Source organism: Vipera berus (genome assembly GCF_964194415.1).
Source record: "Vipera berus genome assembly, chromosome: 2".
In the NCBI taxonomy this organism is placed as follows: domain Eukaryota; kingdom Metazoa; phylum Chordata; class Lepidosauria; order Squamata; family Viperidae; genus Vipera; species Vipera berus.
This window is the reverse complement of record NC_138203.1, coordinates 155051872-155073931: the sequence shown is the minus strand read 5'-3', so window position 1 is coordinate 155073931 and position 22060 is coordinate 155051872. Positions and strand designations below refer to the sequence as shown.

At 38.2% G+C, this 22060-nt stretch overlaps 1 protein-coding gene across 1 annotated transcript in view; it reads left to right on the top strand.

The window, feature by feature from the left end:
- The window catches only part of PRKCA (protein kinase C alpha), a 255726-nt gene that overhangs the window by 171601 nt on the left and 62065 nt on the right, over nucleotides 1–22060 (top strand). The window contains exons 5-8 of the mRNA XM_081319564.1: nucleotides 4005–4133; nucleotides 17945–18101; nucleotides 18195–18329; nucleotides 18874–19036. Coding sequence (XP_081175690.1) covers nucleotides 4005–4133; nucleotides 17945–18101; nucleotides 18195–18329; nucleotides 18874–19036 — 584 coding nt within the window. The remainder of the gene's footprint in view (nucleotides 1–4004; nucleotides 4134–17944; nucleotides 18102–18194; nucleotides 18330–18873; nucleotides 19037–22060) is intronic.

Here is a 22060-nt window from a genome sequence, read left to right as displayed (position 1 = left end):
GCCACCTCATTCTCTGTCGTCCCCTTCTTCTATTGCCCTCGATCTTTCCCAGCATTAGGCTCTTCTCCAGTGAGTCCTTCCTTCTCATTAGGTGGCCAAAGTATTTGAGTTTTAAGAAGGATGTAGATTAGTATAAATATCCAATACTATAAAAACCAGGACTCTCACACCAGGGTATCTGAACTTACTGATCATTAGTTTTGTTTTTATTTATTTAGAAAATTTATTTTGCTGCCTAATCACACATGGCGACTGAAGGCGGCTTACCAGATAGATAAATGCAAATACCACATATCCCTTCCCATTACAATTTTATCAAAAGGCTCTTTTTTAAAAGAAAAAAGAAAAATCAAAATGAACTTATGCTACATCAAGTGGAAGGAGAGAAGTTGAAAAAATGGAGAGGGGATAGTGCCTCATGAACAATTTCACAACATAACCTATGGCAGTTTGTCAAATTCTAAGTATAAGGTATCCTGCTACTAGGAATGCAACAGTAGCTGCAACAAAGAGATGAATAAAAACAGCTGTTGTCAGAAAATACACAAACTGCTGTTTCTCCTCATGTGATTTGAATAGAACTCCTCTTCAATAGCTATAAAAATAGCAAGCTGTCACCTATGACTAATTAAGTGGCTTGGAAGCTATTTTGGGGATTCCTTAGAAACCTGCTCCTATGGAGTCCTTGGTGCTGTCTGAGCTTGGTTGTTTGCTTGCAGATATTTCATTACCTATCTATGTAACAACATCAGTGCAAGTAAATATGGGCTTCGCTTTCTGTTTATATACAGTAACTTGCCCTGCCAGTGTTACTCCTTGGCGGTTCCTTGATTGGGTATTGTTTCTATTCCATCACTTCCCCACTGAAGCCCACTCCACATTACAATTCCCCACTACATTGCAAATATATTATCAGTTCTCCACTACGATGCCTCCAGAAAATTAAAGGTCTAAAAATAGAAGATGAAATTATGGTTTCATTCAGCGTCACAGCACTCTTCACATACATAGATCCACAACTCATCTGTCCTAGGTAAATACTCTTTAAGATCAAAATACCCAGAAACATGGACCCCCATCAACCTCTGCCTCAATACCTACGTGCACTTTGATTGACAGAAATATGAACAAATCAGAAGAACATCCATAGGATCACCACTCTCAGGACTTAGAGAGTGTAATGCAGAAGCATCTGGAAGAAACAGCACTCCCACACAAACATCCAAAAATATGAATCCGATATGTAAATGACACCTTTATCATAATAAAAAAGGAACAATGAGAGAAGACACAAAAAACAATCCACAACATCTTCAAAGGAATAAAGTTCAACAGAGAAGAAGAAAGCAACAACTTGTATTCTTTCTGGATATCTTCATCAGCAGAGGAAACAACTGCAAAAAAAAAAAAATTAGAAACACATGTCTGTTGAAAAATAACCCACACTAAACAAATCCTCCCACAAGAGGAACTGTGTAAGAAAATTATTCAAATGAGCACAAACTGCAGCTACCCAGAACACTAGAAAAAGGAAATGGATCGCCTATACAACATCTTCCAATAAAATGGATACCCTTGTAACTTTATCAAAAAATGCCTGACTGTTCAACCCACAACAGCACAACCACGAGGTATGAAAAGGATAACACTGACCATACATAAAAAACATCTCAGAAACAACAGACTATTACAGCCACATGGCATCATTGTAGCATACAAACCAATTAAAGCCATCAAAAACATTTTAAGTAAACCAAAAGACCCAGAAGCCCAAGAAGAAAAAACATAGTCATTTACAACAGAGTGTAAAGAAAGTTATAACTACTATGTGGGACACAAAGGTAGAAGGTTAGCAGAATGCATCTATGGACACCAACTAGCAGTCAGAAGACATGATGAAAATGCCATCTGTTGTGAGATGGACAGACCCAGCCACTGTTTCAACTGGGAAATTATGAGCATCCTAGACCAAGTCAAATCTATAAATGCTAGGGAATTCCTGGAAACTTGGCATTCAGACAGGTCAGCTAAAAATAGACACATATAAATAAACCATATTTACACACCGTTCAAAAGAGACAACAAAAAGTTAAATGAAACAGAAAAGAATAGAAGTCATCCACTCCAGTAGCCAGTAGCCAGATAAGCAGGGATTCACAGCAGGCAAGCAATCCAGCAGAAAACAATACCCTAATCAAGAAACTAATCAAGGAGAAAACCACACTCCCACCAACACTGGCAGGGCAAGGTGCTGTACATAAACAGGGAGTAAACACCATGCTCTAGCATCGATGATGCTGTTTAGTTGGGTAATGAAACATCTGCAAGCAAATAACCAAGCTCAGATAGCACCAAAGACTCTACAGTTCAACCCAGAGCTATATATAATCTCTTCTGTTGAAACTCAAGACCATTAGTAAGAAATCATTTAAGTAGTTTAAGGTAGGAATGTAAATATTTTATTTCATCCTACAAAGCTACCTCTTTCTATCTGGATTTTTTTTAAAAAAATTGATACGATACCACAGTTCAGGCCACCTTTCTTTTCGAATGTATGCATGTTGTGGAGAATCCTACATGAAAAGGCATCAGCCTCCATTGTTGCTTGGTCTACAGTTTTTTAATTTGCTTAGTATTGCATCTACATTTTGTCTTCCCTCTTAAGAACACAAGGTAGCATCCACGGTAGTCCTCCCTTATAATAATCACCAGAGCATCAAGCCTGAGAAGCTGTACAGAGAAAGAGTGAGTGGGTCCAAAGTCACTCAGTGAGCTTCATATCTGTGGTTGAAGCCCGGCATTTTAATCACTGTGCTACGCTGGCTTTCATTTGTTCCGACTCCCCACGTTCCTATGGCTCAGTGGTTGGCTTTTGAGAAAAATCAGGCATTCTTAAGACTTTGTTTCTTATGGAAGAAAGACAAAAAACTCTTTCAGTTTTTCTGCCTTTCAACTTTTGTTGCTGTTTCCCACTCTTAGATATGAGACTGTTCCTTAACTAGGTTTACCTCTAGAATTAAAACTGTGTCTATAATATCTGAAGGGATTCTAATGTTAAGGTCTAAAGATATACTTTCCCATAATATGAAAGAACTAAAAATTAAGTATCTCAATTCTTAATAACATTTTCATTCAGCGGTTTTATTGTCAAACAACGCACTTGTCAAGATTTTGATTAAAAATAATTGTGGTCACTTGTTTTCCCAATCAGATTTTAAAAAAATCAATCCAGAAATCATTTTTCACATCGTGTTTCCTGGGGAATAGCTAAAACATATAATTCTTTTGCTAATATATGGCAGCTTTCCTGATCAGGCATAACCTAGTTTTTTTTATTAATGGAAACACTATGTATGCATTACTGGATGCTCAAAAACAGAAATAGTGGTTGATAGTTGTACAGTGTTTTAAATTGAATTTAATGATTGGACAATAGTCAATCTCGAAAAAGAGGAGATCTTATGATATTGAGGTTTTTTTTTTAATTTTCATTTTGCTTTTGGTAAAGCCCTAGCAGGTATTCAATCAACTTCTGTTTTCCCACATTTTGCTTATTTTCAACTAAATGCCACCCACATAGTTTTTATTGTCTAAACTGGCATCATTAACGTTTGTCTCAAAACGTTTGGTATGTTGGGGAATCATTGGCTCTGGCCAAATTTGTCATATGTCACTGTAAGATTTGTGTAAAAGACTACAGCAGAAAGGGCTGTTTCTTAACTCAAAATCATGTTTCTTTTGTCTTATTTTGTTCTGCCCTATGAGGGAGAATTACTTGCTTCCTTTCATGAGAAGATAACTGCAAACACAATTCTTAACTTATTTATTGAATGTGGAAAGAATTTTTTTCTGAGTCCCATTATGGCCTATAAATTGACAAGCTTTCCCTAATAGCCCAAAGGAAAAATCAACTTCCCTGGCAATGTAAAAGTAGCAGTGCCAATTAGTTATTTTTGTCATTTTCAGTCCTTAGGATATTAAATTATTTATTTTCTGACTTGCAGCCTGTGATATGAATGTTCACAAACAATGTGTAATAAATGTTCCAAGTCTTTGTGGAATGGATCACACGGAAAAAAGAGGGAGGATTTATTTGAAGGTTGAAGTGACTGGTGACAAGCTGGAAGTCACAGGTAAGGAAAGCTTAGAAGTAATGTACCTCATTTAAGGATCCCTTTATTCATTTATATTGAATAGCTTTAAGACAATAAATGTAAAAAATGACTTATGTGCTATATTCAGTAAAACTTCAGCTCCTGGCTGGAACAAAGGATTATGAATTCCCTTGAACTGGAGGATGTAATAGGCTTCTTACTATCCATCTAAGAACGTATCCAGTATCCATGGTTGGAAAGTTGGGATGGAAAATGACACACTGTGCCCATATTCTCCTTTGGGGCTTCCAGCAAGGAACACTACTTTTGGCCTAAAGGCACTACTTTTGGCCTAATTCAGCATATGTTTCCTGGTTATGCAACAATACTAAGAAAACGATCTTGAAATGATAATTGATTACAAACTGAATAAAAGTCAGCAGAGAGATGTTCTTAGATGGATAGTAAGAAGCCTATTACATCCTCCAGTTCAAGGGAATTCATAATCCTTTGTTCCAGCCAGGAGCTGAAGTTTTACTGAATATAGCAATATAATTTCAAGTGGCAGGGCCCAAAAGTAGTGTCTTTTCTGCTGTGGCTCCTGCCCTTTGGAATATCATGTCCCTCAAGGTGGGATCTGCCCCCACCCCCTGGCCTTCTAAAAAGGAACACCTGCCATCTGGCTTGGGACCTCGATGGGGGCATCCCACCGTGGAGGGAGATTAGGAGATGATCCCACCTCGACCCTGTTTATACATGGATTCATTTTTATCTAGTTCTTGGTCAGTTTTAATGTTTTAATTCTTAATGCTTAATATTTTTAATGCTTTTATTGTTTTATATCACACTTTGATGTTGTTGTAAGCTGTCCAAAGTCGCTTGACAATGAGATGGTCGGCATATAAATTAAAGCAATAAATAAATCAATAAAATATTCAGAGAATGGCAACTAGAGCCTAAATCTTAAGAGGAAATGTGAAGGAAGTTGGTATTTTAGCTTTGGGGGTGTGATAACCTACTTAAAGTGTCAGCTATCACAGAAGGATATATCAAAATCTCTCCTTTATTTTTTCAGGGTGCAGAAAATAAACACTGTATTTAGGTTGTGTTCTAATTGAAGGCGAGGAAATAGCTTCCCAACAGTAACATGAGTTTTGACTGTGGAATTAATTTACTTGAAAAAAAACTGGTGGGCTGTCCTTTATTGAATGTATTCATTGGAAGTAGACCTCCATCTGCTAGGAATGCTTTTGCTTGGGTGATTATATTGAGTGAAGAACGTTATGATTCTATCTTCATCTGAAACTGCAAAAATGGAAAATGAAACAAGAAAGCTAGATGTTTGTTTTGTTTATTTTTAAAAACTTTAGATAACATTTGAATCATGTTTCATCGCAACTCTCCAAATACAGGCAGGTCAGTCCTACTGCTTAAGGTAGCTTGGTTTCCTTTCAACTTCAGTGACAAGCAGCCCATGAAAATGAAAGCTAAGCTTTCTGTGGACTTTCTTTTCAAATTAGGAAAGGCAAAGAAATATTAGATCTATTTTTATTCATAGGTCATTGGCAATATAATTGACACTGAATTTAGTAGGCCACTATCTGTAATATTTCTAGCATTTTCTGTGACAAAGTTATTATGTTCATGGCAAATTTCCCACAAGAATAAAATCAGAAATCTCTTCCTTTTAGTGTGTGTAGTATCATAGAGACAGTTGGCTGGTTCAGGGAGTTGAAGTCCACATATTTTCAAACTGACAAGGTTGAGAAACACTGACGTGAGACACAAAAGAATCTGGTAGGAAAATCTATCTTAACAAAACTAGCTGGCCTGATATTTCAATAGAACTGCCAATGGTAGATGCTGTTTTCTCTATTCTCATAGCCCTGGATAGCTGAGGGAGAGAAAAATTATGGGGGAGCTCTCCTCACAACTTGAGGTGGAAGGAAGCATGATATTCTTAGCCTGGGAAGATGTAGGAGTGTCAGTATTCTGAATCATCTTCCGGAAAGTGGTATTGAGTTAGCTCTAATTTTTGCTGATCTTAGGGCTTAATTTAGTGTTACCCAGGGCAGAATTCTGTAGGAGTCTGAATCAGACTTCCAATTGCTCTTAAAATGCATTGTGCTAAATAAATAAATAAAGTAGGCCTTACTTTGCCAGATGCCCTGAAGGTAGAAAAGCCAGTTAAGCTGATACAAAACTGACAGTGTCACATAAGCCTTGAAGCACTGACGGAATTACTATCCACCTCCACTCTGCTGCTAGCTTTTCTCTATTGTATGCTTCTCCTCCTCCTCCTCCTTCTGTCTCCTAATTAACTCTTTTGATTTGTCATGCTAAAAGAGAGCACATGACCTGCTTTTATAGCAAATTGGAAGAAAGGAGTGTGGGTTTGTTTTGTTTTTTTGGTTAGTTGGGCAGTTGCCTATTAACAGTACTATGTCCTCCCTTTTTTCCTTCCTTGATTCTTCACAATCATCTGTGACAGGGGTGGAGATTTTCTCCTTCTCATAAAATAGTAGACTCTGAGACCCAATAAATAAAGCTGAATGAGGGGTGAATAGCAGAATAATAGGGCTAGAAGGGACCTTGGAAGTCTTCTAGCCCCAACCCCCTGCTCAAGCAGGAGACTCAGTCTATACCATTTCAGACAAATGGCTGTCCAATCTCTTCTTAAAAACCTCCAGTGATGGAGCACCCACAACTTCTGGAGGCAAGCTGTTCCACTGGTTGATTGTTCTCACTGTCAGGAAATTTCTCCTTGGTTCTAGGCTGGATCTCTCCTTGGTACGTTTTTGCCCATTACTCCTTGTCCTGTCCTCAGGTGTTTTAGAGAACAGGCTGACCTCCCTCTACTGTGTGACAATCCCTCAAATATTGAAAGATTGCTATTATATCATCCCCTAGTTCTTCTCTTTGGTAGACTAGACATACCGAGTTCCTGCGACCATTCATGGTATGTTTTAGCCTCCAGCTCTCTAATCATCTTTGTTGCTCTTCTTTGCACTCTTTCTAGAATCTCAACTGATTTTTTGTATCGTGGTGGCCAGAACTGACACAGCATTTCAAATGCAGTCTTACAAAACAGCATAAAGAAGTACTTACACGTCATGTGATTTTGATAGTATCCCTCTGTTGATGCAGTCTAGGATTGCATTGGCTTTTGGGGCAGCTGCAGCACATTGCTGGGCTCATACGTAAGTGGTTTTCCACTAGGACTTCTAAATCCCTAGATCACAGTGACTGCTGTTGAGCCAGGTACCATCTGTTCTATACCTGTGCATTTGGTTTTTCTTGCCTAAGTATAAAACTTTACTTTTCTCACCACTGAAATGCACTTTGTTGGATAGGGCCCAGTTTTGAACTCTGTCAAGAGCCTTCTGGATCTTGAACCTATCTGCTAAACTGTTGGCTGTTCCTTCCAACTGGCTATTCCTGCCAGTTTAGCACTGTCTGCAAAGTTGATGAGTTCCCCTTCTATACCTTGATCTGAACCATTTATGAAGATGTTGAAGAATGCTGGAGTTAAGACAGAACCTTGGTGTACCCCTGCATGCTTCCCTCCATGTAGATGTACTTCCACTGAGGACTACATGTTATTTATTTATTTTTATTTTATTTTAATCCCATTTATATCCCGCCCTTCTCCGAAGACTCAGGGCGGCTTACAATTTAAGCACAAACCAATGTGCTTAGCAATAGCCTTCATTCTATGTATATGCCTGCTTATTAGGGCTTTCCCCCCCCCCCCAAGCGGCATTATTACAAAGTCAGCTTAATTGCCCCCAACAATCTGGGTCCTCATTTTACCTACCTCGGAAGGATGGAAGGCTGAGTCAACCTTGAGCCTGGTGGGATGCGAACCTGCACTAATTGCAGGCAGCTGGTGTTACTTAAGGAGGCATTAGCCCACTGCTCCACCAAGGCTCTTGAATGAAGTTTGACAGACAGTTACAAATCCATCTGGATTTTTCTATTTCACATTTTTTTATGCCTTACTGAAGTCCAAGCATACAATGTCCACAATATTTCGCTGGGCCACTAATTTAGTCACTTTGTCAAAGAATGCAATAAGATTTGTTTGGCATGATCTGTTTTTGACGAACCAATGTTGGCTTCTAGTAATAACTTTGCTTGTTGAAGGGAAGTTTTTCACACAGTGCTACTGAATTATGGAAGTCATTGTCAGCCTATGATAAAACAATAGTTATTAGCTTGGATGTTTTTGACAAATTCTTATTTGTGTAAGTTTGTCAATGGCTACTAATCAAGATTGTTATATGGTACTTGGAGGAACAACAATGGGAGGAAGCAATTACCTTCACATCTTGCTTGTGGTGCTTCCTACACATGTCTTGTAGATAAATAATCTGTGCTAAATATGTTTCTGTCAAATCCAGCATGTAAAGTTGTCATTGTTTTTAATTCTATCATTTAGTCCTAGTACATAAAACAAAGTCTGGTATTCATAAGTTAGGTTGAAAATTCAATACAATTTTTTGTATTGAAGGTCTCCAAATGAGGGACTGCAACTTATTGTGTGTTTTAGAAAGAAGGATTCTTTTCAGGATATTAGTTCCTCCTGCCTTCCCCCCCCCCCGCCAAAAAAAAATCACCAGATTAATGTTTTAAGGCATGTCATCTATTTCACTCTTTTTACCTTCATGTATGCTCTTGCGCTTTTTTTTCCATAATGGAGAGCATACATGGACATTTTCAGAAGGTGAGAGTTACGCTAAAAATTTAGTTCTATGCCTCTAGGCTTCCCCAGAAAATGGAATCTTATGAATTGTGAAAGAACTTCTGAATTTAAACTTTGGAGCAAGACAAACTATTAGTTGATTTATTATTTCTTCAGGCAGGGCCTACAAGAAGGCAGTCAATCGTGGGGAAAAGTTATCCATATTTTACTGATAGCGCATTCTACAAAGTATATTGAGGGGATATACACATTTTTCATGCCGTGATTTCTGAAACAGTAATAAATCTCTGTGGTTAGAATAGGGTAGAACTGGAAAATATTTTCCCTTTTTTTAAAAGATTTTTTTTAATCCCTGTATTATTTTTTATGAATAGTTCAGGGTAGCAAACATACCTAATTACTCCTTCCTCCTCCTATTTTCCCCACAACAACAACCCTGTAAGGTGAGCTGGGTTGAGAGAGAGTGACTGGCTCAAAGTCACCCTGCTGGCTTTCATGTCTAAAGCAAAACTAGAACTCCCAGCCTTCTGTTTTTTAGCCTGTGCCTTAATCACTACACCAAAGCATTTTCTTTTTCTGTTTCAAATATAGTATAATAAAGTTACAGCAATGTCATTATGTTACGTATTAAACTTATTTTCAGAGAAATGAATCACTGTTCTCTACCTTACAGTATAGAGCATGGGTGAAATAGAAACTTTTTAATGCTCTGTGGTTATTACAGAATTACGCCTCAGGAGTCAAAACCTGAGAATATAATGAAGAGCTATTGCTCCTGAGAGACACATTAAAATAACTTCAGTGGACTGAGAATCATAATGTATTACAACGCCTCAAGGTGTAGAAGGGCATTGAGCATGATGAAACTTAATGCTATAGGAAAAATACAGTCTTCCTAATTTATTTTGCTGATGATCGGGTAACTCTGTGGCAAGTAAAATGAGAAAATGCTTCCTCAACCTTGCATCCTTAGACACCTCAGTGGAATAGTTTTGGATTTCTTGTTTTCCATATGAGGAAAGTATTACACTTTCTCTTAAAAGTGTATTCTCCTCAGTGCAGGTTTAACAACTGGAGAGGCTGATTTCTGCTCTGTGTTACATGAATTGCACTAGAGACTGGAGTCAGTCTTAGCTTATCTCAATGCAGATGTGATTACTACAGATATTTTCTATATGATATATGAACAAAAGAAGCTCAGAACAGTACATGCAAGGGAGTGGAGGGGGTCTTGGACATTGTAAAACAATGAAACAACAATAGGCACAGTGTCCTCCAGGTGTACAGGGCCATTTTTCATCTGTCACAGTTGGCCCAGCCAATAGCAAAAGATGGTGGGAATTTTAACCCAAAAGTTCTGAAGAATATCAGCTTGCATGCCCATGTAATAAACTTAGTATTTAGACTTGGTTGAGGACTTGATTTCTTGGCCATCCTATTCCAGGATCTGAGGCATGTAGCATTACAATATATTTGGAACAAAACAAGTGGAAATTTTTGTTGTTGTTACTTGCGAAGTCATGTCTGACCCATCATGACCCCATGGACAACGTTCCTCCAGGCCTTCCTGTCCTCTACCATTTTCTGGAGTTCATTTAATCTCATGCCTACTGCTTCAGTGACTTCATCCAGCCACCTCATTCTCTGTCGTCCCCTTCTTCTCTTGCCCTCAACCTTTCCCAGCATTAGGCTCTTCTCCAGTGAGTCCTTCCCTCTCATTAGGTAGCCAAAGTATTTGAGTTTCCACTTCAGGATCTGGCCTTCTAAAGAGCAGTCAGGGTTGATCTCCTCTAGGACTGACCGGTTTGATTGCCTTGCAGTCCAAGGGACTTGCAGGAGTCTTCTCCAGCACCATAGTTCAAAGGCCTTAATTCTTTGGCGCTCAGCCTTTCTTATGGTCCAACTTTCACAGCCATACATTGCAACTGGGAAGACCATAGACTTGACTATACGCACTTTTGTTGGCAGGGTGATGTCTCGGCTTTTTAGTGTGCTGTCTAGATTTGCCATGGCTTTCCTCACCAGGAGAAAATTTAATTTCTTGGCTGCAGTCCCCATCTATGGTGATCTTGGAGCCCAGGAAAATAAAATCTGTCACTACCCCCATTTCTTCCCCATCTATTTGCCAGGAATTGAGAGGGCCGGATGCCATGATCTTCGTTTTCTTAATGTTAAGAGGTGGAAATTATCAGCCAGCAAATTTCCCAAACTAATTTGCAGCTGACTCAGACTGCTTCCAAAAGCAGGTACTGATTACGGCTTTGCTTTCAAAATTTATGTTTTACTTGATGCATGAATGTTAGTGTCCAACCTTTTATTATGAAAGGAAAAAGCTGCCGCTTCTGACCTCTCTTGACCTTTCTCATTCAAGACAGGTTGCTATCAAAAGAGGCAGACTACAGAAGTGGTAGTCCTTTCTAATTGGTATTCTTTCCAATCACCATCACCAAAAAGGGGAAATAATAAACCTTGATCAGCTAAATAGAAAGAAGATATCAGAGTGCTAATTATGTAGACAAAAGTACAAATAGAACAGATCTTATAAAACAAAGGCAAGGAAAGCATTTGACTTTTTCTTTCAGCAGCCTGTGTTTTAACCTGCAAATTTCTACAATGTGTCTTGAAGAATATCTCTCTCTCTCTCTCTCTCTCTCTCTCTCTCTCTCTCTCTCTCTCTCTCTCTCTCTCTCTCTCTCTCTCTCCTTATTTCTTTCTTGATATTCAGTGCCATCAGAAATAAAATAGAAATACTTTGTTTGCAGTTCCAGGGTGCTGCCTATCAGTGTAGATTCCTAGATTACAGAGTGTGTACCCCAGCTCCATCTTTGTTACTACAACAAGGATACAGTGTTTTGGGTCTTTCATGAAAAATAATTTTGTACCACAGTAACTCATAGATATAATATCTATTAATTTTAAACTAGGATTTCCATTTGTAAAATATATAGCATATAGATAAGCACTTTGCCAAAACTGCTGGTCAGGAATCAACAGGAGAGAAATTTCCTCCTTCATAGGTTATGGAGAAAGTAGCTTCAGGTGGGAGCTACTTGAGAGAAACAATTAAATATAGCAAATGAAGGGAAGGGAAACATGTTCAGCTATGAAAATTCTTACTTGGTCTTTTTTCTCTAAGCATTTAATTAATCCCACCTTTATTATTTTTATAAATAACACAAGTCGGTGAACATACCTAATATTTCCTTATTCTCCTATTTTCCCCACGACAACAATCCTGCATGATGTGTTGGGCTGAGAAAGAGTGACTGACCCAAAGTCACCCAGCAGCTTTCACGCCTAAGGCAGGACCCTGATGATTGGTTTAAAGTCAACCAGTTGCTTTTTCATGCTTAAGATAGGACTAGAACTGATTGTCTTCTGGTTTCTAGACCGGCACCTTAACCACTAGACCAAACTGACTCTCATTACTCCCCATGTACAAACCTACTGTTTGAGCTGAATCATGAAGTATAAATATTTTATTTAATGTGTGAGGGCAGCAATATATCCCTGTAATTGGGGAGAAGCTGTGTTTCTCAGTGGCAACATAGATGGACATTAAGTGGAGCTTCTAGACAGAATTAGGAAGGAGAAAACTAGTTGACTCTGGACACAATTAGCCAGAAGAAGATTATTTTCTTTTGTGCACACTAAGAATTTTCAATTAAGAGAATCAGATTTGCCTGCACCACATGACCTATTTTGAGGGTAGAAGTCTTGGAGATAGACTTTTGAAACAGACCATTTGAAATGAACATGTAAGATTAAACCTTCCTATGTGCTCTACATATTCTTCAATCCTTCCCTGTGCAGGTTTTAGCATCTTCTCTCTATCTGTGCTCCTAGATCCTTCTCCAGTTAATATTACATATACACCTATCAGCTTTATTAACTCAATTTTTTGTGGGAGCTTTTGCTTTTGCCACCAACAAATAGTAGTCCTCCTTTTAATATTGATCTGTTTGTATTTCAGCTGTGAACATAACTGCCATAAATATTTATGACCTTATAGAACCATTCTGATTCCTCTCCCCAACACCCAAGTGAGATTTTGACATGTACAACAGATTGGCTTCTGAACCTGTCACCATTCCTCACTCTATCAAATCTGTGGTTGGTGTCACAATTTCAGTGTTTTAAAAATCTATTTTTAATTGATGCCAAAACTTCTTTGAGTTAGATCTGTGCTTAAACAAATGAGCACTACTGTCTTAATCTAAAAATTATGGGTTTTTTCCTTTGACTTTAAACACTTTTCTTCATTATTATTTTTGTACTCTTATCTCCTCATTCTTAAGACTTGGTTCTTCTCCTTTTACAGTGGAAGATAATTTTGGCCCACATTTGTAATACTGACCACATTCATACACCAGACTAAATGGTATTAGGGCTTATGAACGAGCAGCAGAGTGACACAGTTGCCAATGTCCAAATGAATCAAGTCATGCAGACCAGGGATTCTGGTTTATTTCATGAAGAACTAGTAAAGAGAAATGGAAAAGAAAACTTTTGGAACAGCCAGCAGACTCTGCAATACATATTTAGTACTAAGTTGTGGCGTTGTTTCTTTCAAACCCCATGAATGGACTCATTGTGGAAGCTTAGCCAAGTACTGACAAAGGTTCCATTACTAAACAATAGTCAGTAGTTATTCATTATTTTTAGAATATATATAAATGCAGTGGCAAAAATGCCATAATGTTTTTTAATATAATCTTTAAAAATGGCTCGTGGTTAGAACGCTAAGTCAGAAGACCATTGAGAGGTCAATGGCTCAGCAGTTCAAAACCCAAGTGAGCCATGTGACGGAATGAGCTTCCATCAATGTGTCCCAGGTCCTGCCAAACTAGTAGTTGGAAAGCATGCAAATGCAAGTAGATAAATAGATACCACTTTATTGGAAAATACCAGGGACATGAAAGGAGTGCCATCGGGTATTCCCTGGACAACGGTGATGTCACTAGCTAATCCTTTCAATCCGGAAGCACCTTGGTAGGTGCTTCCGACACAAAACGAAGTAGTAATATAATTTGGAGCTACAAAGCAAGTATCAGTGACTTTGGATAGTTAACTATTCAATTTATCCTTAATTAGATTAGGTACCAGCTTTTTTATCCCCTCAACATGTTGAAGAGGCTAGCAGATATGTGAAAGTGTTGAGTATGCAGTTCTTGTTCTTATATTTGAAATAGTTGTTCCTGGGTATATGATTTATTGGTAAGAAGACGTATTGGTGCTATATTTCATTTTTGGTTAACAGTGTTTCTAGTTCAGCACTGTAATCATGCCCAAGTAGTCATAAAATATAACAGTATGTTTTTGAAAAATTCAAATGTATTTTAATGAGAATAATACAATTCAGTTAAATTATAGATATACTCTTTTATAATTGGATTGCAGACAGAAAAGGAAAATAATTACATTGGTTGACATCAATCCTACATGCATGCATTTTGTCCCAATCTGAACTAACAGTTCTATTAAAATAAGATAATGGTGGGGGGAGCTTTGGAGTGAGAAGGCACTGATCTTCCACATGTCATGAAATGAAAATTATTTATGGAAGGATAGTGAATTGTGGTAATCCAAAAGTCAATGAACTATACCTCCCATCATATTCCAGCCATCACATTCAACAATTAAATATGGAAGTTATAGTTCAACTTTTGGGGTTCTCTAATCTCTCAACATTCTTGCAGGAACTAGTCCCATTTGTCTGTCTGTCTGTCTGTCTCTCTGTCTATCTATCTAGATATTGGGATATGGATGGATATATAGATACATATTTAACATTCATCCCCAGCTGAAAAATTAAATGTTATTCTAGTTAACCTATCATTCAAATAAATAACCTGTTTTCCACTTATTTATTCACTTTTTATGCATTTGGATTTTACAAAAAAGTAACTTTATTCTACCTAAATGCTTGTTTTCTTCAGCCCATGTTACAAGGTAGAGGTTTTTTAGTGCCAGATTTAACATTATAGAAACTAAAATGATTCAACTGACCTTTTACTGAACAATTATGCACATTTCACTGGTTGTTTTGGTGACATGGCCAGAGATTCTGAGCCTTTTGCTCTTCGTTGTTTATTATTTCTGATAACAAAGGCAGTACTGTGTTGCTGTAACTCCCACCACAATCATTCCTTTATTTTCAGAAAGTAAAATGGGTCATGTTCTCAGAAGCTGTCTGGAAAAATGTTCTGACTTGCAATTTATAGCTAAGTTATTTCTGCATTGGTGGCCAAATTTAAAGTTTACAGAATGTTTTGTTGTGCAATGTTTATCTAGCAAGTTTGCCTAAGTTCTATTTTTTTTAATCTTTAGATGTTAAAGTAAGTTAAGAGGCATGAGCTAAAAAAACCTTCCTGCATCATATACTGTATTTTCTTTCTCTCTCTCTCTCTCTCTCTCTCTCTCTCTCTCTCTCTCTCTCTCTCTCTCTCTCTCTCTCTCTCTCTCTCTCTCTCTCTCTCTCTCTCTCTCTCTCTCTCTCCTGTTTTTCTTTATTGATCTTGTGGATAAATAAGGGGGTTTTATTATTGTTTATTAAATTTATATGTTGCCCATCTCATGGCTTACAGTGTAAAATATTCCTCCTGTCAGACCTGCCCCAGTCAGATCCCTTCGGAAAAAAGACCCTCGACTGTGTTTGGTTGAAGTTATAGGTTCTTTTACTAAAGGTTGCTAGCTGCAGTAAAGCCAAGCTAGAACTAAGGTTCCTGCGCAAAAGGTTACAAACTTTTCCCCTTCATCCCAGATCTCCCCCCTTGACCAGTTCGTCTTCAGCCAATAGCAAGCTGTATGAATGTTTAAAAAAGAGCCCCTCAGGATGTTTGGAGCTGGTTTCTTGCGTCCTTGTTCTCTGTCAAGCTGTCATCTCCCCTCCCTTTTCCCCACCTATGACCCATCCATGTTTATTTCCCACTTGTTCTTCTCCTGCTCCCTGAAGCTGATGGCAGGGTGCCAGTGAGGCATGAAGCCAAAGATGGCAGAGCTGACATCTCCGTTACTCCCAGAGAAGCCTTGACTAGATCAAATATAGTTCTGCCACAGGAAGAACTTGCATGTGTGAAGAGTACTTTTTTTAAAAAAAATATTCCTCTCTTTTTTTTTTAATTTGAAAAAAGAGTGTTATTTTCAGCAAATAAAACTTCTCCAACCTGAATAAAAGCCAGTTCATTCTCTGTTTTGGTTGGACCGGAAAGATTATTAAAATCAAGACAAAATTCAGAGAACCATCTGGTTCCTGGTCTTCCCAGATTAGCTTGGAGGTCTGCTTTGAGTTTCACTGGGCACAAATTGTCAGTTGTTACTGCTTCAAGAAAAATAAGAGGGTGTGTTAAAATTACTTTTGTAGAGATTAAAAGATTTTGATAATTATAACTCTGCAGCAAGGATGGGTAGATAACACACCTATTTTACCTTCCCGGAAGCCCAAGATCAGGCTGTCAGCTGGCAAAATGGTCAAATTTTATTGAGATTTTTGTTTGTATTTGTTTGTTTAGTGGATTCCCCGGGTTTTTTTTCCAGCTTAATTAGAATGCTGATAAGCCATCAGTATGATTGTGTTCTCTTTTGAACAAATGTAAGCTGAACATTCTGTACTGAAAACAGATGGATCAACTCAGGAATGGAAAGCCCGGCATAATGGTGACTATTTCAACGGCAAAATTAGAATCCCTATTTGTACTGATCCAGTACAAGTAATTCTCGACTTAGGACCACAACTGAGCCCCAAATTTCTGTTGCTAAGTGAGACATTGGTTAAGTGAGTTTTGCCTCATTTTACGACCTTTTTTCCACAGCTGTTAAGCAAATCACTGCAGTTAAGTGAAACATAAGGATCATAAAGTGAATCTGGCTTCCCCTATTGATTTTGCTGATCAGTAGCCGGTTGAAAAGGTTACAAATGGTGATCACATGACCATGGGACAGTGCAGCTGTCCTTCGGGAGAAGGGCGGTATAAAAATTCAAATAATAATAATAATAATAATAATAATAATAATAATAATAATAATAATAATAATAATAATAAAAAAATACATGCTGGTTGCCAACCACCCAAAATTTTAATCACATGACCCTGGGCATGCTCCAACAGTCAATAAGTGTGAAAAAAGGTCATAAGTCACTTTTTCCAGTATTGTTGTAACTTCAAATGTTCACTAAACAAAAGAACTGATATGTTCACTGTTTAACAGCTGAGCCATCATATTTTACATCAATGGAAGCTTTTGGACTTTGTTATTGCTAGCATCAGTAGCTCTCTGAGAAGATTTACACTATCTTAGTTGGACTGTAAGAAACTACACTTTTGCCAGTTCAGCCGACATTACCACCACAAAGTGTTTTGGGAACAGGAAATGGAAGGTCCTAGCACAGTGGTGGCAAACCTATGGCACGTGTGCCAGAAGGGGCACTCAGAGCCCTCTCTGTGGGCATGCACGCCATTGCCCCAGCCCCGCCTCCCTCTGTGGCCCCCTCACCAGCATCCCCCCCAGAGGAGAGTCCCCCCCCGAGTACCGCCCATGCAGAGCAGCGCATCCAAGGACAAGTCTCCACCCTTGAGCCCCATTGCGTGCAGATGATGCTGCGGGGCATGGGTGGAGGGCGTGGCCACCATGGCACTGCAGGGCCGCCTGGGCAATCTACTGCGGCGGGCCATGGAGGCGGTAGGTGGCCCTGCGGGTGGGCGGGGTGGGAGCAGGGCAGGGGTGGGGCAGGGCAGGGGCGGGCGGGGCGGGTTTTGGGCACTCAAAAAGGTTTGCCATCACTGTCCTAGCATATCATACTAAATCCTTTTTCTTCTCTTTACTTTTTCTCAAATGAATGACATATCTAATAACATTTTGCTGCTTGTTTTTAATATTTAATGTAGGAATATGGCACAAGGTTGTGTTGAATGTGTTACAGTAGAGGTCTTTATTTATTTCCCACCTTTATTGGGGTTTTTTTTTTAAAAAAAACTAAGGCAGTGAACACACCTAATACCCCCTTCCTTCTCCTGTTTGTCTTGCAACAACAACCCCCCCCCCCGTGAGGTAGATTGAACAGAAGGAGAGGGACTGGTCCAAAGTCACCCAGCTGGCTTATTTTTATAATATTTACAACTTACTTAACTATTTTGTATATTTGCAGTCCGGGATGCAAGAAATCTAATCCCTATGGATCCTAATGGACTCTCAGACCCATATGTTAAACTGAAACTTATTCCAGATCCTAAGAATGAAAGTAAACAGAAGACAAAAACCATCCGCTCGACACTCAATCCACACTGGAATGAGTCCTTCACATTGTAAGTTTCCTTTGGATACTTTGCTTAGCCCTATTACAGTGACATTTTGTTGTATGAATGCCTAAATGTGGTAACTTATTTTTCTGTTCATAGTAAATTAAAGCCCACAGACAAAGACAGAAGATTATCTGTGGAAGTCTGGGATTGGGATCGAACCACCAGGAATGACTTCATGGGATCTCTTTCTTTTGGGGTGTCGGAACTGATGAAGTCACCAGCTTGTGGGTGGTAAGAAATCTTTGTAACCTTTGACTATTTAACATATTAACCATAAATCCTATTCAATTGTTGAAATGCTTTTTCACGGTGTCAGTTAGATAGTTATGGAATGTGTAATTATCAGCTCATAAGAATTGGAAAGCAGAAAAGTTGCTGAGTTTTAAAATAATACTTCAGTCAGTAACTTGCTTTGATGCAGAAATAGCATCTTTTTTTTCCAGTTGGTTCCCCAAAGGGTAAAATAATCCAAGGCAATAATACAACCTTGGTTTCTCCAGAAGGGATGAAGCAGCCTTCAAATCAGTTGCCTATTTAGCATCCTCTATGCTAATTTCTTACTGTAGGCAAATGCTGCACTTTTTAAGATTATTTACCATCATTTATTAAGGAGAGCCTGTTTGGCCTCAGTAAATTTAGAATACTAAGACTGTGCACTGCTTCCTATTTATGGTCTTTTCTTCTGAAAAAAATGGCCTGCGTTCAAATAGTAAGACTAAAATCCATTAAACAATCCTTTTTATGTATCTCAAATTATTTTCCTCATATTGTTCAGGTATAAATTACTTAATGAGGAAGAAGGCGAGTATTATAATGTGCCGATACCAGAAGCTGATGACGATGGAAATGTAGAACTCAGACAGAAGTTTGAGGTGAGAACATATTATTGGAGTCAATATAAGGAGTATTCCTGTCATGTCATAAGAGTGTTTAGAGAAGTACCGGTATATAAGGGTCTGTTTAGGAGTCCATTCTCGCATCTCAGAAGTTTTTTCTGTAGAAATACTACCTAAAAAATAAACATTTCAACACCTTTGGTCCCATTAGGTAACACTGTTCTTTGATAGCCAGCAATTTGCCATAATTCTATTACTTTCAGTATGTTGATAACTCGCATTTAATATCAATATAAATTTCAGCTCCTTTCATATTCACTTTTTTTAAAAAAAACATTGCATTGATAAATTACACTTAAGTAGTAAGTATGCATTCAGATTTGCAAAAAGATGTGACATGTAGAGGTTTGTGTTAGTTTCTGCTCATTTGCGAATTCATTTGCCCCGGAGAGCCTAAATTTCACTTTCAACTGCAGTCTATGGAACCCAATTAAGTGTGTCGTAAACATTTTTCAATCAACTGGACAAGTTTGACTTTAGTTTACTTTGGGGTACGTGCACAAAACATGTAAATACTTAGTCACTACACTTGTTTTTGATTTAAATTAATGCTGTTCTAATTAATGTTTAATTAATCTGACTTACTACCAATTTTCAACTTGCGGCACTCTCATTCTAGCACTCTGTATTCGTGTTTCACAGCTCAGAGTTGCTGAGTTGTGGGGTCATTTCACTGAACATTTGTACCTGGAATGGAAGCAGGCATGCAAAGATGTGTACGACTCAAATTTTTCCTCCGCAGCCCTCACCCCCACCCCAACCTGCTCTGTTTGATTGTTCAGTCAGTGTTGCTAGTTCTTCTGATAGTGGTAGTCCTTGACTTATCTTCACAATTGGAATCAGAATTTTGTTGCTGATCCAGGTGGCTGTTAAGTGGGTTGCACTTGACTTTATGACCTTCTGCCATGGTTGTTAAATGAATCACTGCTGTTGTTAAGTGAATCACAGATCCTGCTTCCCCCATTAACTTTGCTTGTCTCAAGCCAGCTGGGAAGGCTGCAGATTGTGATCATATGACCCTGGGACACTGGTCCCTTCCAACCTCTTTCTGTATTCTGGTGGCTGGCTTTGATCTCAAACCAGGTATGTCTGGTAAAGCACCAATGTTTCAGGTGTGAAACCAGAAGCCAACAGAGGAGCCTAAACCTGCATAGAAAAGCAAATTCGGGGCTTCCTGAAGAAGCTGAACCTATTTTTTTTATGTAACATTTAATTTCTTGTTGAAAGACAATTGTTTTTAGAGGACTTTATATACGTAACAATTTTTAGTACAGATCTCTTCAGGGAAATATACATCCTAGCAGGTCAACTAATTCAAGCACAATACTTGAAGAGAAATCAATGCGACTCATTGTTGTGACCTGCAGTTTGAATTAAAAAAATAAATAAATGTTGCTGTTAAATAATAACGCTGAAAACAAATGGCAAAATATGCAAATTGCACAATAGAGTCTCCTGACTTCCTAATGTTGAACGATGTGCTTAAGGACTGCTTATTTTAAAGTTAAAACACAATATTACTTGGGAATATTGTCAACCCTAGAAGAATATAACACTGATTGACATAATTACTCAAATTTGAAACTGGTATTGATCATTTAGGGGGACAGGTGTAACTATACATTTTAACCATGATTCCTGTCTGGATATGAGAAAGTGAAAAAAATCCTTTTAGGCATATTTTAAATCAGACATGTCAAACTCGCAACGTCACGTGATGTCGCACAATGTATCGGGACAGTCTTGCCATTGCCGGCAATGGGGTGGGTGTGGCTTCTGGATGACACAACTGGCCCTTGGGTCGGGAGTTTTTTTTTTTTTTATTAAAGAGTTTTACAATATTTTACAATATATCCCCAAATCCCTCCCACCCCAACCCCCCCACTTCCCCCCCCACTTCCCAGAGCTAAATACAGGATTATAGTTACAACAATCATATTCTAAATAAAAAATTACACAATATACAATCAACCAAATTCGTACTGCGCTTTAACTCTCTCTTAGCATAACTACTAACAATAACAATATCCCACTAAATTCTACTCATAAGCTAAATGGAACTTTTTGGTCCCATATTTGTTTTCAATATGATTTATCCATCTCCTCCAAACTGAAATATATCTCTCCTGTGAGTGATCCTTTAAATAAGCAGAAATCTTGGACATTTCTGCAAGATTAGAAACTTTAAACACCCATTCTTCTACCGTGGGCAGATTGTCCTTCTTCCAATATTGTCCCACCAGTAACCGTGCTGCCGTTATCATATTCAACATCAGATTAGTCTCTTTGACATCACAATTTACAACAATACCCAGTAAGAACAATTGCGGGGAAAACTTTATCTTCCTCTTAAAACGGGAGTTTGATACCCCTGTTTTAAATGTAGATAAATGCAGTGTGGTTTACTGAAACCTAAATGGAAAAAGAAAACAGAAAAAGTAAATGTTAATAGCAAAACTCATAAGCAGCACTTCTGAGTTTGCATGACCTACAGTTAAAAAAGGTTATTTTTATTTAGAAAATCTTGTATATGTATTTTATTGGTCTATGTTTGATTTTCACGCTGCCTTCCTTCTGGCTTGTAGTGAATAATCATGGCAGCTTTTGCAAAGGGTACTTAATAGCTTGATTTTGTATTAAGGAACAAACCAAGGAATGCAAGAAGATGGACCTACTAGCAGGTTTCTCTAGAGACAGATTAATCTCTAGATTATTTTTTAAACTATTATTTCTTCCCACTGTATGGCATCATGAACTTGCTGGAAGCTCACCATTCCTAGGCAATTTTGAAAGATAAAAGAATTTCCTTTCTAGTCTGCATTTTTAAGGTACTCTGGAATAGCAGCTGGAATAGTATGTTTGCTCCCAAAGTTCACTGCAAATACTGTTTTGTTCTTTTAAGTCCCCTCCCCCTCCTTCTTTTAGCCAATTGATACATTAGGCTCATTTTCCTCTTTTGATTATAGTATTTCTGGACTCAGAGGTTGCAGCCCTCCTGTTCCCTACTCCCCTCTCTGAGAGAGGCCAGAATATATTTTCCTTTAGCTGAAAATATCAGCCTAATAC